At 34.5% G+C, this 14,100-nt stretch overlaps 2 protein-coding genes across 2 annotated transcripts; one reads left to right on the forward strand and one right to left on the reverse strand.

Annotated features, from left to right (window-relative positions):
- Positions 1-116: 116 nt before the first annotated feature.
- LOC142523937 (uncharacterized) lies at positions 117-662 on the reverse strand. The gene has a single exon (XM_075627670.1). The coding sequence runs from the start codon at positions 660-662 to the stop codon at positions 117-119; it is 546 nt and encodes a 181-aa protein (XP_075483785.1).
- A 7,872-nt stretch (positions 663-8,534) lies between these two features.
- LOC142523939 (uncharacterized) lies at positions 8,535-9,278 on the forward strand. Its single transcript, XM_075627671.1, has 2 exons — positions 8,535-8,769; positions 8,962-9,278. Exons 1-2 carry the CDS (start codon positions 8,535-8,537, stop codon positions 9,276-9,278), a joined length of 552 nt encoding a protein of 183 aa, XP_075483786.1.
- The last annotated feature ends 4,822 nt before the right edge of the window (positions 9,279-14,100 follow it).

Consider the following 14,100-nt stretch of genomic DNA (forward strand, 5'->3'; position numbering starts at 1 on the left):
ATGTATTCATAGGAACGTAAATATTGTTACTCCACATGCATTATTCAACCTAAGAAAAGAGAAGAAAACAATACCCTTGTAGATGATTATCCTAAAAATAACTTGGCTATATTTAATTATTTAGTTATCATTTCCTTTGTAATGTTGGGAATACAACTTGAACTTCTAGCAATCCCACCTTTGTTCTTTGCAGCACCATTCTTATGATCCCTAGGGCTGACTGACTTAGCCCTGCTCTTCCTCAAGATCTCTCTCATGGCCTCTGCCTGACAAAGCACCGGATACGCCCTACCGAGCCGATTGAAACTCGCACAAGTGGTGAAATGTGCGTTTAATGCCTCCTCTTTCTTCCCGCCATTCTTTTCCATCTCTTCATTCACAGCCTCTGAGCATATCCCACAAACCATACGCCCGAAAAACTTTTCGCGCACCCTTTTCACATACTTGGGCGTGCACTCCTCAGACATGCCACAGCATTCGCATTTTGCATCCTGCACCTCGGATGCCGGAGGTAAGTGGTCCTTGATGCTTTTGTATGCCAGCGGGTTTAGGGTTTCTTGGTTCGTAAGTTCGAAAGACATATCCGACACCGTTCGGGTTAGGGTTTCAATGGAGGGTTTTGAGGGCTTTTTGGTGTATGTGATCTCCATGTTAGGGGCCATTGTCTTGGTGTGGAAAAATGATGAATGATATATAGAGCTAAGAAATGCACTATCCCTGCATGTAACTTATATTTATAGAGTATCCTTGTTAGATATTTGGTTGGCAACCAAGTGGGTGTAATCAATTTTTTTTATTAATCGTCCGAATCGAATTGCACCCCATTATTTTTTTCCTAATATTTTATAAAAACCACGATTAAAAATAGTGATATTTTATTACAAATATTTAGTTTGAAGTTTGAAAGTAGTGTATATGTCATTTTTGTTTTGAGTGTGTTGTGTTTTTTATTAACTTAATTTTGATTCTTGATTATTGTTTTATCTAGTTTTATTTTTTTATAATTTGAGTTATATTTTATACTTGAAAGACGTTATATTGTTATTCTTTTTGAATCAATTTTAATATAAGTTCTAATACTTTTCATTTAAAAAATACACAAACTGACCACAACCATAGGAAACCTGCTCAAAATCATAAAATTAATGTTATGTAAAACACAATTATTTTTTTAAAATACTAACCGATCATTCACGACACTTCTATTTTATTTTTAAAAATAAAACTCATCATGATCACCCCTGCAACCAAGTACCAACCAAACAGCCTAGCTAATATCTTATAAAAATTGTTGTTTAATATATTTTTGGGATGATATTTTTCTTAAACAAAAAATGACCTACTGTGTTTGTTTTCTTTTACATACATACATATATATATATATGTGTGTGTGTGTGTGTATTTGGGGTGGTATTTTTAAAATAGAGAATACAATGGGGCCAATTGATCATAATTTTCTATACATTTAAATTAACGAGTATTCATTTAAAATGAATTTTTAATTGTTCAAATATATGCATATCATTTATTCATTTTTTTTTTATGTAGAGAATATAAATATTTCGAAATGAAATATTTAAATACATATAAATACCGTGTGGACAGTATTACTAGCTTTGTGTTTGTGGAGTGTGATCGCTAGTGTGATGCGTGGTTGAAATTAAAAGTAATATCATCTGTGAAGTTGCCATTATTATTGATAACTACAACATCGTCGATGAAATATTCACTTTTAATAAAATAAAATAAAAACTTTTTTCTCCTTATTTTATATATCTGTCTTTTTTAAAATGCTAACCGACCGCTTACGACACTTCCTTATTTTATAAATTTTCCACATATATATATATATATATATTTCATGTTTCTGCGTTTTGACAAAAACTTGTGGGAGACGATCTCACGGGTCGTATTTTGTGAGACATATATCTTATTTGGGTCATTCATGAAAAATATTATTTTTTATGCTAAGAGTATTACTTTTTATTGTGAATATCGACAGGGTTGACCCGTATCACAGTTAAAGATTCGTGATATCGTCTCACAAGAGACCTACTCCCGCGTTCTACTCATATCTATTGCAAACTAATTGTGGCATATTTATTAAAGTCGTCTCCGGACGTAACATAACTAATTAATCAAATCTATCTATTCCTTTGATCTTCTTTTTGTGGTTGTCCAAATTCGAACACCAAAGCACATAAAACTAACCATCACGAGAAAACAACAGAAACCAATGAAATGAAGTATAGGGATGATAAAAAGAGTTCACATGAGTCTTGAATTTGAACTAACTAAAGAAATAAAAAAGTTTTGGTGGTGGATGAATTTTATTACATCCATCGCTAGCTTTTATCGAGTTTTTGGTCCGCACAATTTTCATTTTTATTATGTTATCGATCAATTCACAATTTTAATCCACTAACTTACAATTTTTTTTCAATTTTGATATATTTTTATCAGAGTGCCGACGTGACATCAGACAAGTCCTATTTTCCTGGTGTTACATAAGCATTTCTCGACGTCACATTAGTATTCCGCCGAAAGTTACTAAAATCGAGGAAAAAAGTGAAAGTTAATGTATTAAAATTCTAAATTGACCAATAATAAATCATAAATATTATTGTCTCCTTTTATTGAAACAATGATTTAGAAAAAAGAGTGGATCGGGTCCAAGATAAAAATTGTGGTCCTCGATGTCTTCCATTGAAAATTGAGTTAATAGAATTTCAGAAAAGTTTTATTTGTTATTTAAATTTAATGACTGTGATGAAGAGTGTTGCACGCGTATTATGCATGTCTAGATGAAAATGTTATTTTATAAGTATTATGACAAAAAGTTATGTGAGATGGTCTCACGGATCGTATTTTCATACATCCATGAAAATGTATTACTTTTTATGCTAAGAGTATTACTTTTTATTGTGAACATCCGTAGGGCTGACCTGTCTCACAGATAAAGATTCATGATACCGTCTCACAAGAGATCTACTCTTATAGTACTGCAGATTATTTGTTTCGGTCAATGGTTTAACTAGTTCATGAATGAATTACTGGACATCTATCACCACGTCGACGTTTTGTCATTTAGATAGTCAAATTTTGGTTTTAGTTCGACAACTCGGTCTTTATTTCTATGTGTAGTCGTTTCGACATATCGCTGATGTAAGGCACTTATTACATAGGGCCATGTATACGTTATATCCTATATATAAATATATTTTAAAATACTTTTACATCATTTAAAAATAAACTAACCAACTATTATTTGAAAATCCAAAAGAAAGTAAATCAAAACATAAATCGTAAAACGTTCACTAACCTAAACCAACATTGTTTCAAAAATAAACTTAACTCTAATATCCTCTAAAAAACTCCTCAAAAGCATCATAAACAATAAAATCTTAAAAATAACTTAAATCATAAGCATGAGTCATAAACATAAGTGCGAAAAACTAGCGACGGTCCTTGGGTTGTGTGCACCTTCACTCCAGCTAGATTAACCATCAAGAACTCCATTAACATCGATCTCATGCTCACCTACATCGATCACACCTAGTGAGTCTATTGACTCAGCAAACCTTAATCATGATAACAAGTAAATACATATACATCCACATGCAACAATGAAAATACTTTTACTTAAAATAGCTTTTCATGAACATGCATAAACTTAAACATTTTTTCCTTTTATCATATACATTTTTCTTTTCATTATATACATATACTTTTTCACTTATTGAATTCAGATCGTTAATTGTAACTTTCGTATCAGCTGAAGGTTGATAGATCCATCTAGTAACCACAATACTGGGCGATGGGCATATCAGTGACACTCTCACCCGTCAACCGAGCTTTGATCTTACATATCATCGTATCATGTTGATGGAAATATGATCGTCAGGCTCCCTCTGGGGTCTTTTATCTCATTTCCAATTATATCATCGTATTAGTCACAATCACTTCACTTCCTCCAACGTTTCATATTTTATTCGCTTATAAAAATTCATGCATATATACATATACATATAGATATATATATACAAATATATACATATAGATATATATATACATATATATATATAGATATATATATATATATATATATATATAACCATTTTTCTTTTAAACCAAGCATGCAACACGTCTTTTAGCGTTAACGTTTCATCATAAATTTTCATAAACATTTAAAATAATCATTTTAATATTATTTAAAGCATTCACGGCACTGCCAGGACGCCTAATATTTTTTCAGGTGTAAAATGACCGTTTTGCCCCTGAAATCCTAACTTTCCATGTTTGTTCTTAGACCTCTAAACGACGATTCGTATGAGCTCGAAACTTAAACAAAACTTACCAAACTTGGAACAAAGCTTAATAACACACAAATAAACCTTTTTCAACCCAAACTAAGCCCATTTGAACCCTCGAACCCGCCTAGCTACCTACTGAAATTTTTGTTGTTCCTATTTTCTAAAACCCTAGTCCATATCATGCAAATTTTCGATGCTAGCCTTCAAGCAACTTGACCAGCCCCTATGAGCCCCTCCTAGGACCATGACTGAACCTCTATAGACCCTAATGGACCCTATTAGACCGAGCCTACAGCCGCTAGCATGCCACAGCCACCAAGTCGTCCCCTACATGCGCGCGACCACCCTTGAACCCCTACAGCCACTCCTCCTTGCACCAGCCTCCCTTCCAGCCAACTAGGACCACCATGCGACCCCTTAGGACCCCTGGACCCAGTCCTTAACCCTGACCGAGCCACCCCATTCAAGGAACCTCAAGCCAAAACCCTAGGACTCTAGAATTTCATATTTTCGTTCAGCCTTGTTACCCTACTGTCCAGCCCCTTTAACATGCCTCTATGTACCCTTAAACATGTGAAAAAACATCCCTTAAAGTTTCCCTACCATAACAGCCCCTTTGTACATCAATAGGAGGAGTTTTAAAAGATGAAAACACTAGTTTTGTGCATGTATAACCATAAAAATGAAAATATATAAAGTGTCATTTTTTTATGCAATCATGTATCAAACACATAATATGGTGTGAAAGATGAGAAAAAAGAGATAAGGCGTGCCTTTGCGTATATTACGCACGAAAATCAACTTGCGAATGCGAGGACTTCGACGTGGAGGAGACCTTATGCTGAATTTCCTTCAATCTTGCTTGAATTTCCTCCCAAATTTACGTGTGATGAGTGTTGTGTGTGCTGATGAGAGATTCCTAGCTTTCCTAGGTATTGTGTGCGTGAGTTTTAATGTTTAGTTTTAGGATTTTATGGCTTTTTATTTAATTAAAACGGAAGTGCAAGCCTAGGCCCATTAATCAAGGTATATTAAGCTCTTTAATAAATATTTAAAATATTTATTTTAGGAAAGCTTGTGAAAATAGCCGAGTTATTGAAAAGTTCATATTTTGGTCGAAGATCGAATACTGTTTAAAAATACGACTTGGCGTATAAAATCACCTCAAAATACCTCATATTTGAAAATTCCAATTAAAATACGCCACACATTAAACAATTAAAAATAATTATTTAATAAAATATTTTCCCTAATACGGCTCCCCAGTCTCCGTTCCTCGATCGCATCTCGAATAACTTTTAAAACACAGTTTTATGCATTCTAGTTGAAAACCATATGTTCAACATATAAGCATGCCTACCAAATTTACTAAATGCAATTAAAATAAATTAATTAAAATACATAAGAAATTTCATAGCTTGCATGCATGTGGTTCATGTGAACCTTCAAATTTTCGGGACGTTACAACATTCATGTAAATCTCTGATATTAATCTATAACTAAGGTACCATTTCCTCTCATGAATTTATTATTGGTGCTTTTCTCTCTCTTTTTTACCATTATGAAAAGGCAAGGAAATCATCTAACCACAATCCAATATTTCCTAAAAAAAAATGTAATCAAGTGTTCCAATAAACATCATAGTTGACTAATTTAAAGCAAATCAGGCTGTAATAAAGCACTCCCACATTTCTCGACTAGCTTGGGTATATATAAAACATATACAAATGCTGTGCTAATTCACAGAATTTCAAGCTGTTAATTGAAATGGTTAAGTTTCAGAGCAGTTAAAGCCTCTACTTGTGAGGGCGAAGACTGGGCCAAAAAAATTAGTAGTATTTATAAATATAGGTAGGTCAATTTTTTTTTAAAAAAACCGCTGTACAAACAGGGGGTGAAACTTATTAGAGTTTTGTTGTGGCTTAAAACAAAAGAGAATAAGAAGACAGCTTCAAATGATTGGCTTCGTCCTCTACGAAAAATATTTATGAGAAGAGAGCTTCAATTGATTAGCTTTAACTACCTCGAGTTAGGTATAAATTCAGAATTTTTTATTTTATTTTCTTTATAATTTCAAAAGTGGTGCTTGTTATCTTATTATTTGTTCGATGTTTTTCCCCTGTGTGTTCCATACGTTTCTAATTTGCGTCTCTAATACTTTTATGTTAACTATTGGTTATCTAATATTGTGGTGATAGATATTGATTATGATTTATATGTTGATAGCTCTGTAATTGTTTCAACCTTGCATTTTCCAATCGTCTTGGCACATTTTGTGAAGTATTAAACTAGAAAAACAATACATAAAAAAATATAACGACTTTAAAAAAGAAATCAACGCGAGTTGTTTTATAAATATATATATAAAGCTAAACATTTTTTTTTATTATCAGGAAATCAATATTTATAATGCGTATATTTTTTAAAAGAAAAGATCATGAACCAGAAGTACAAAGCATTGGAGACGTTAGGACCGAAGAATTTGATTTCTCACAACTACCGGCAGATCCTGAACTTAGACTCCAATTTGTGCATATAATGTTAATATTGGGGATCAAGTTCGAAGGGCATATTTGCAAAAAGGTCCATGTCAACCTTCAAGTTATGAATTTCCAAAAATAAAATTTGGAGTAAGACATTGTAGACGGTTCAATTCTTCATGGTTTAATGAATTTGGTGATTGGTTGGAGTATAATATAGAAAAAGATGCCACTTATTGTTTGTATTGTTATCTCTTCAAGAAAACTAAGGGAAAACAAGCGGGAGCGGAGGCTTTTGTTAGTGAAGGATTCACAAATTGGAACTATGATGGATCGGTTTGGGCATCTTTGAAGGTGCTTCAAACATAATATTCTCAATGAGCTACAATAGCTCGTGTTCTAAGAATGTAAATACTGATAAATTAAATCGAGTTTGGTTATAAGCCAAGCAAAAAATACTCGAAATAATCCTTCCATAAGAAAGCTAATCAGTTTAAAGCTTTTAACTAGTGTAAATTAATTAACTGATATTAGGGGGATCGGTTATTGCATATATCAGTTCAGTTATGGTGAGAACTGAACTGATAACAATTCAAACTGATCAAATCAGTTTGAAAACAATAGATAAACAGTTAAGCACACAAGATATATTTATGGATGTTCGGAGACTTCAACTGCTCCTACGTCACCCTTTCTACCTCCTTGGGCAGAATACACTAGAAGACTTTGATTTATATAACACGTTGTACAAACTCACTCAGCTTAGGACTTACTCTACTGCCTAACTGAACTCCTAGTCTAGACTGAAGGCAAAACCTTACAGCCAACACTTGTTTAACGTATGTGTGTCAAAGACTACATACACAAGTTCTACGTCTTTGTGCAAGACTCACTCAACTGATCTTTTAAGCTCTACTCTTTGATGTGAATGATAGTGTGTGAGTGTGTGTGAGAACTGAACAATAAATACACCGGGAAGGTGTTCTCACATACTGAGGGAAAAGAGCTTCTATATTAAGCTGATAACACGTTGAAGTGTTCCCTCACAACTGGGCTTATTACTTCTTGTAAGCTGATAAGGCTTTTAGCGTGCCCTTCTTCTTCACACACTCTTATGGTTATATTGTCTTCACTAATCTTCATCTTCTATTTATAGGCTCGAAGTTTGATCATACAGTGAGACTCAATTATTATATCCGTTGCATTTTGAATATGTTTCTTGATATTTGTCTTGTACTTCCCGTCAACCATTCTGGAACGTTTTGGCTTTAAAACACTGATGCAACGTCTATTATTGTCTTTTGACTGGACAATTGCTTTTGTACCTTTGTGCACAGCTGGATTTCATTTAATAAGCTTATCGTGTTCTGCAACCGATTAGTTCTAACTGATACTCAGAACTGATCTTCAGTTGGGCTGGTAAAATAAGTTGACTCGTCAGTCGAACCGATTTCACTCTTTCATTTGAACTGGTCAGCTGTGCTATTCATCAGTTGAACTCTTCATCAGCTGGTCAGGTTTCTGAAGGTCTTCTGCTGAACCACCTATCAGCTGGACAATCAATTGAACTGGTTTACGATTCAGTAGTTAAACTGGTTCAGTTTGCATTCTTCGATAGCTTCAGTTACGTTCAGCTAACTGCACACTTAGGTAAGTTCATTAGTAACAAAATAACAAGTTTTGTTAACATCAAAATTAAGCAAGACTATAAACATAAAATGTTCCAACAAAGTGTAAAGATATGTTAAATATTCACGTTGCCCAGCATGACAGCGAACATCATAAAGTTCGAATGAATTGTGAAACTTTGATGAATCAAGATGAGCACATTCAATTAGTTTGGCACAATCAGTCAAAGCAAAAGCGGAATGATTATCGTATCCGTCTCAATGCTTCAATTGATTCTATTAAAGTTTTGTTGCGACAAGGGCATTCATTCCGAGGTCACGACGAAACTAAAAGTTCTCTTAATCAAGGTAACTTTCTTATCCAACTGGAATTTTTAGGTGCTCATAATAAAGATATTAATGATGTGATATTTAAAAAATCTCCTAAAACTTGTAGGTTAACATCACCTGATATTCAGAAGAACATAGTGAGTGCTTGTACCACTGAAATGATTGATGTTATTATCAGAGATGTTGGTGATTAATTGTTCTCTATTTTAGTTGATGAATCTCGTGTTGTGTCAACAAAGAAGCAAATGTCAGTAGTTATCCATTATGTGGATAGTAATGGACATGTAAATGAACGCTTTATCGGGATTGAACATCTTACCAGTACTACATCACTCTCACTTAAAGTTGTTATCGATAATATGTTCTCTAAATATAATTTGAGCATTTCTAAGTTGAGAGGACAAGGTTTTGATGAAGCAAGTAATATGCATGGAAAATTTAATGGTTTAAAAACACTCATTTTAAAGGAGAACTCGTGTGCATTTTACATACATTGTTTTGCTCATCAAGTTCAACTAGCTTTATAGATGTGGCCAAGAAAAATATTCCGATTTCTAATTTCTTTCGTGTTGTTGGTGATGTGTTAAATTGTAATGTCTAGAAATTTTGAACGACATAACCCGACTGCATGCAATCTAGGTTTTTTGCTAAAATATGTGTTTGATTATTTTTAATACATTAAATGCATGGTCATGACATTAATATGTGTTTTATTTCATGGTTCATTAAGATTTCATGCATTAAGGCTTTTAGTAGTATTCCGCGCTCGAGGAATGGAGACCGTGGACAGTTAAAGAAAAATATTTTGATTAAATAGTTATTTTTAATTATTTAATATATGGTGTAAATAAGTGAGATTTTCGAAAATGTGCCTAGGCAGATTATTTTTACTCATCGGGTCATATTTTAAACCGATACGCAAATTTTAGCAACTCGGGGGACTTTTTAAGGATTTGAGCAATATTTTCAAAAGCGTACCTAAACGAAATTTTTTCCGAAGAGTTTTTGGACTTAATGAGATTATTTAATGCATAATGGGCCCAAAATTCTACTGGACTTCATTATTTTAATTAAGGCTCATTATACACTAATCTTTTTATTTATTAAAACCTACCAACTCGACCTAAACTTAATCCTCACACTCTCGGCCGCCCCTCATCACCTCCAGCAGCTTCTCCTTGTCCAACAACTAAGTAGTGCTAGGTTTTTGCAAGAAAAATTTGGTAGAAACATCGTCCCGTCCTCCGGTGTTCGTCCATCGCTCTGTTGGTCATCATTTCGCATACGTTTTTGCATTAAGGCACGTCCTATACCATCGTTTTCTCATCTTTCACACATTACTATGTGATTTTGAATTATTTTGTATGATAATGGCTCGATCGAAAGTTTTAAATCGTTTTCGGTGTGGTTTATGCATGAAACCATGGATTTTTTTACATGTTACTCACGTTTTGTTCATGTATTGTATGGGCTGCCTGGATCGAGTAGTAGGGGACTCAAACACGTCTTAATGTGGCATCTAGGTGTTGTGACTGAATCTGGAAGAGGGTTTGTGAGGGACTAGCCGCGACCTGTTGTGGGTTTGGAAGTATAAGCCTCGTCGAGCTTTGGTTGAGAGGGTAAGTTACGTGGGGATTGTCGAGACGAGGGGCTAGGTAATGAGAGGCTTGAGTCGTGAGCCCTGGTCGTCCATGCGTGGTCTGGTTGAGTGCAGGAGGATTTGCGCATGGCTAGAGCTCGATCTAATGCCACGCTCGCATTGGGTGTTTCCATGGATACCCTAGTGCATGTTTCGATGGGTTGGTCCAGGGGGAGTCCTAAGGGTTCGGGCACGGTCCTAGGACGGCTGGATAGGGTTTGGTCTTGGTGGCTTGGGGCGAGGGTCTAGGGTTAGCGCCTAGAGTCAAGTAAGGGTTGGGTGGTTCTTGCGTGCGAAAATTCCAGCAGCTAGGTCGCGGGTTTTTGAGGGCCTTAGGTGGTTAGAAATAAGTGGTTTGAGGGATGGTCATGTAGGTTTGAGTCATGATTTAAGTTTATAAAAGTTTGGTGGAGTTTCGGGTTGATTCGGGGTCTCGGTCCAAGTTTTAAAACGAATTATAGAAATTACTGCATGGGCTCGATTTTACATCTAGGAAATGATTATAATTATGTTTTTGGGTGTTGTAAGGAGTTTGATTGGCATCGGGTCAAAATTTTGAGGTCCAGGGGTAAAACGGTCAGTTAGGGTTTCAAGGGGCAAAATGATCATTTTGCACCCGGGTCAAGTTAGCGGCCCTAGCAGCGCCCTGGACACTAAAATTTCATGTTTTAGACATATATGTTATTACGAATATGAATTTTTATGGAAATACGAAAAATACGTTGAATGCTTGGTTTGAAAAATTTACGTATATGCATGATTTTTATAAGTGATGAATACGATGACATGTTTTCAAGGAAGAGAGTTGGTTGTGACTAATACGAACACGAATACAAACATGTGAGGCCAAGGCTCAGTGGATGGGTAATATTTTCATTGATGTCTCCGCCGCCGTGTACCGCTGTTGTTTTAAGCCTCGACCCTCGTATATGTTGATATGATGCAAAATAGACATGTTTATACTATTACATGTCATGCTTACATTTTTTAAGATCATTAATATATGTTAATTACAGTATTTTTCACTGTTGCATTTATGTATATGTACTTGCTATCATAGTTCAGATGTGTTGAGTCTTTAGACTCATTAGGTGTGATTAGGGATGGCAATGGGCCGGGACGGGGGCGGGTTTGCCATCCCCGCCCCCAATTTATATCCCTGGCCCCATCCCCGGTTCTACCAAATTGGGGTCGGGGATGGGGATCCCCGTCCCAATCCCCGTCTTCGCTTGAATTTCTTTATTTTTTTTAATGAAACTTTAAATATTTATTGAATTGACACAATTTTTTTTAAAAAATTTGACTTAAAAAATATTGATACAAAAATTCAATGACATACATAACATTAATAATCCATAGTTCAATATTCTCAAAAAATAAATCCATAGTTCCAATAAATATAAAAGATCAAACTCGTTAGCATCATCAGATTACTTTCTTCTCCAGTATGTCACATCACATCACTCCATGCTGTAATCAGTGATACTGTTAGTGCATCACTCCGGCTCCTAAAAATTAATAAGACAAAGAGAAAAAATATATAAATTTAAAACACTTTAATACAATAAAAAAATCAACTTATTACTTACCTCTATATCAGAATCGTTGTCAAACTTTTGATCCTTCGAAGCTATAAAATCTAATAAGACAAATAAAAAATATTATAAATTAAAAATATAAATAAAGTATCGTAAACAATTTGTTTTGAAACTATTTAATACCTCGAGTTTCATTCCATAACCAATCTCGAGCACACATCAAAGCCTCCACAGTTTTAGGATGAAGTCGATTACGGTGAGCACTTAAAACTCTCCCACTAGTACTGAATGTTGATTCAGAAGCAACAGTCGTCACAGGAATGACCAACACATCCTTTGCAATATCATGCAAAATGGGATATTTGATCTCATTCGTCTTCCACCAACATAAGATATCAAAGCAACTTGTATTTCTTGGCAACAAATACTCTTCTAAATAATAATCCAACTCCGACTTCTCAAGTCCAGTATTAGTATTGGAATCCATGAACATCTCAAATTTATCAGCATAACTACCACGCTTAGAAAGTGGAGGCCTTAAATATGAAGATCATGAATCTTTCACTTCGTGAGATTGTTTGGATTTCTTCTTGTACTCTTCAACAATTTCATACAACTTTTTCTTTATTTTTTCAATCTCAAATGAAGACATATCACCATGAGGATAATAAAATTGAATTGTCTTCATCTTGTACCTCGGATCTAAAATTCTCCCAATTGCCAATAAACAATTCATCATCTCCCAACACTTTTCAAACTTTAATTTCATATTTGTTGCCATTGTATTCACCACATTATCATCCAAAAAAAGCCAATAATCAATTGCCAACTTAATATCACAAATAGTTGAGAAAAAAATATTTGTAGTGGGATACTTGGTCCCCGAAAGCAACTCTGTGGCATCATAAAAAATCTCCAATTTAGAAGAAATCTCTCTTACTTTTGACCAATCATCTTCTGTGGGAACTCTTTTATACAAACTCTCACGGTGTTTCAAACGAGCAAACACATCTTTATATTCCAACGCAGTGTTAAGCATTAAATATGTAGAGTTCCAACGTGTTTTGCAATCAAGTTCCAATTTTTTAGTGCTTGGAATCTTCAACTGTCGAGCTGTTTCAATAAATTTTTCATCTATTTTCGGTGTCGCTGTCCAAAATCCGACACTACATAGAATTATTTCAATACTACCACTGATTAATTGTAGTCCATTCCTCACAACCAAATTCAAAATATGGGCACAACACCGCATGTGAAATAATTTACCTTCTAAAATAAGTGAACTCGGAGAAAGCTTATCTAGTATAAGCTCAATCATAGCATCATTAGTTGTGCAATTATCAATAGTCAAAGTAGATAAATTACGATCCAAATTCCAATCCAAGAGGCAATCAACAAGGGAATTTGCAAGGACCTCAGCAGTATGTGGACACATCACATATATAAACCTAGTAAAAAAAGAAATGTAATAAATTTTAACAACGATAGTAATATTATTAATGGTAAATAAAAGTACAAATCTTAAGAGAGAAGAAAAAATTTACCTCAGAAGCCGACTTTGTAGTTTCCATGAAGCATCGATGAAGTGTGAAGTGATTGCTATGAATCCTCTTTTTTGATTATTTGACGTCCACATATCAGTAGTCAATGCAATTCGACTAGCATTTGAATCCAATAATTTCATTGTTTTATCTCTTTCATGCTCAGATATCTTCATGATATCGTTCTTAACTGTGTTCCGGGAAACAACTTTAAATAACGGTTGTAAGGTATAAGAGTACCTTCTAAAGCCCACATGATCAACCTATAGATAGCGGATAGTCATGCAATATAATCATATTCGCAAGCTCTTCCCTCCCGTGATCTTGGTTGAAATGGTATGTCCCAAGCATCATTGTCTCGTCATTGGATTTTGTTGGTTGCAATAGAGATTGTTTTATAGTCTTCTGTTTTTGTGCAAACATGTTTTTATGTGGTCAAGCAAATGTCTGGTATCATTCTTACTTTCACCACCTAAAGACTTCCTACAATCATTGCATATCGCTTTCCATTTTCCTCCAATTAGCTTCCTCTCAAAATGATCCCATGCAGGAGATCTAAATTTTCTTTTATTTCCACTATCTGCTCCCATAATTTCAACATCTAAATTCTCATTTTGAGGTATTTCATTTT

Source organism: Primulina tabacum, chromosome 14 (assembly GCF_025594145.1).
Source record: "Primulina tabacum isolate GXHZ01 chromosome 14, ASM2559414v2, whole genome shotgun sequence".
Taxonomy (NCBI): domain Eukaryota; kingdom Viridiplantae; phylum Streptophyta; class Magnoliopsida; order Lamiales; family Gesneriaceae; genus Primulina; species Primulina tabacum.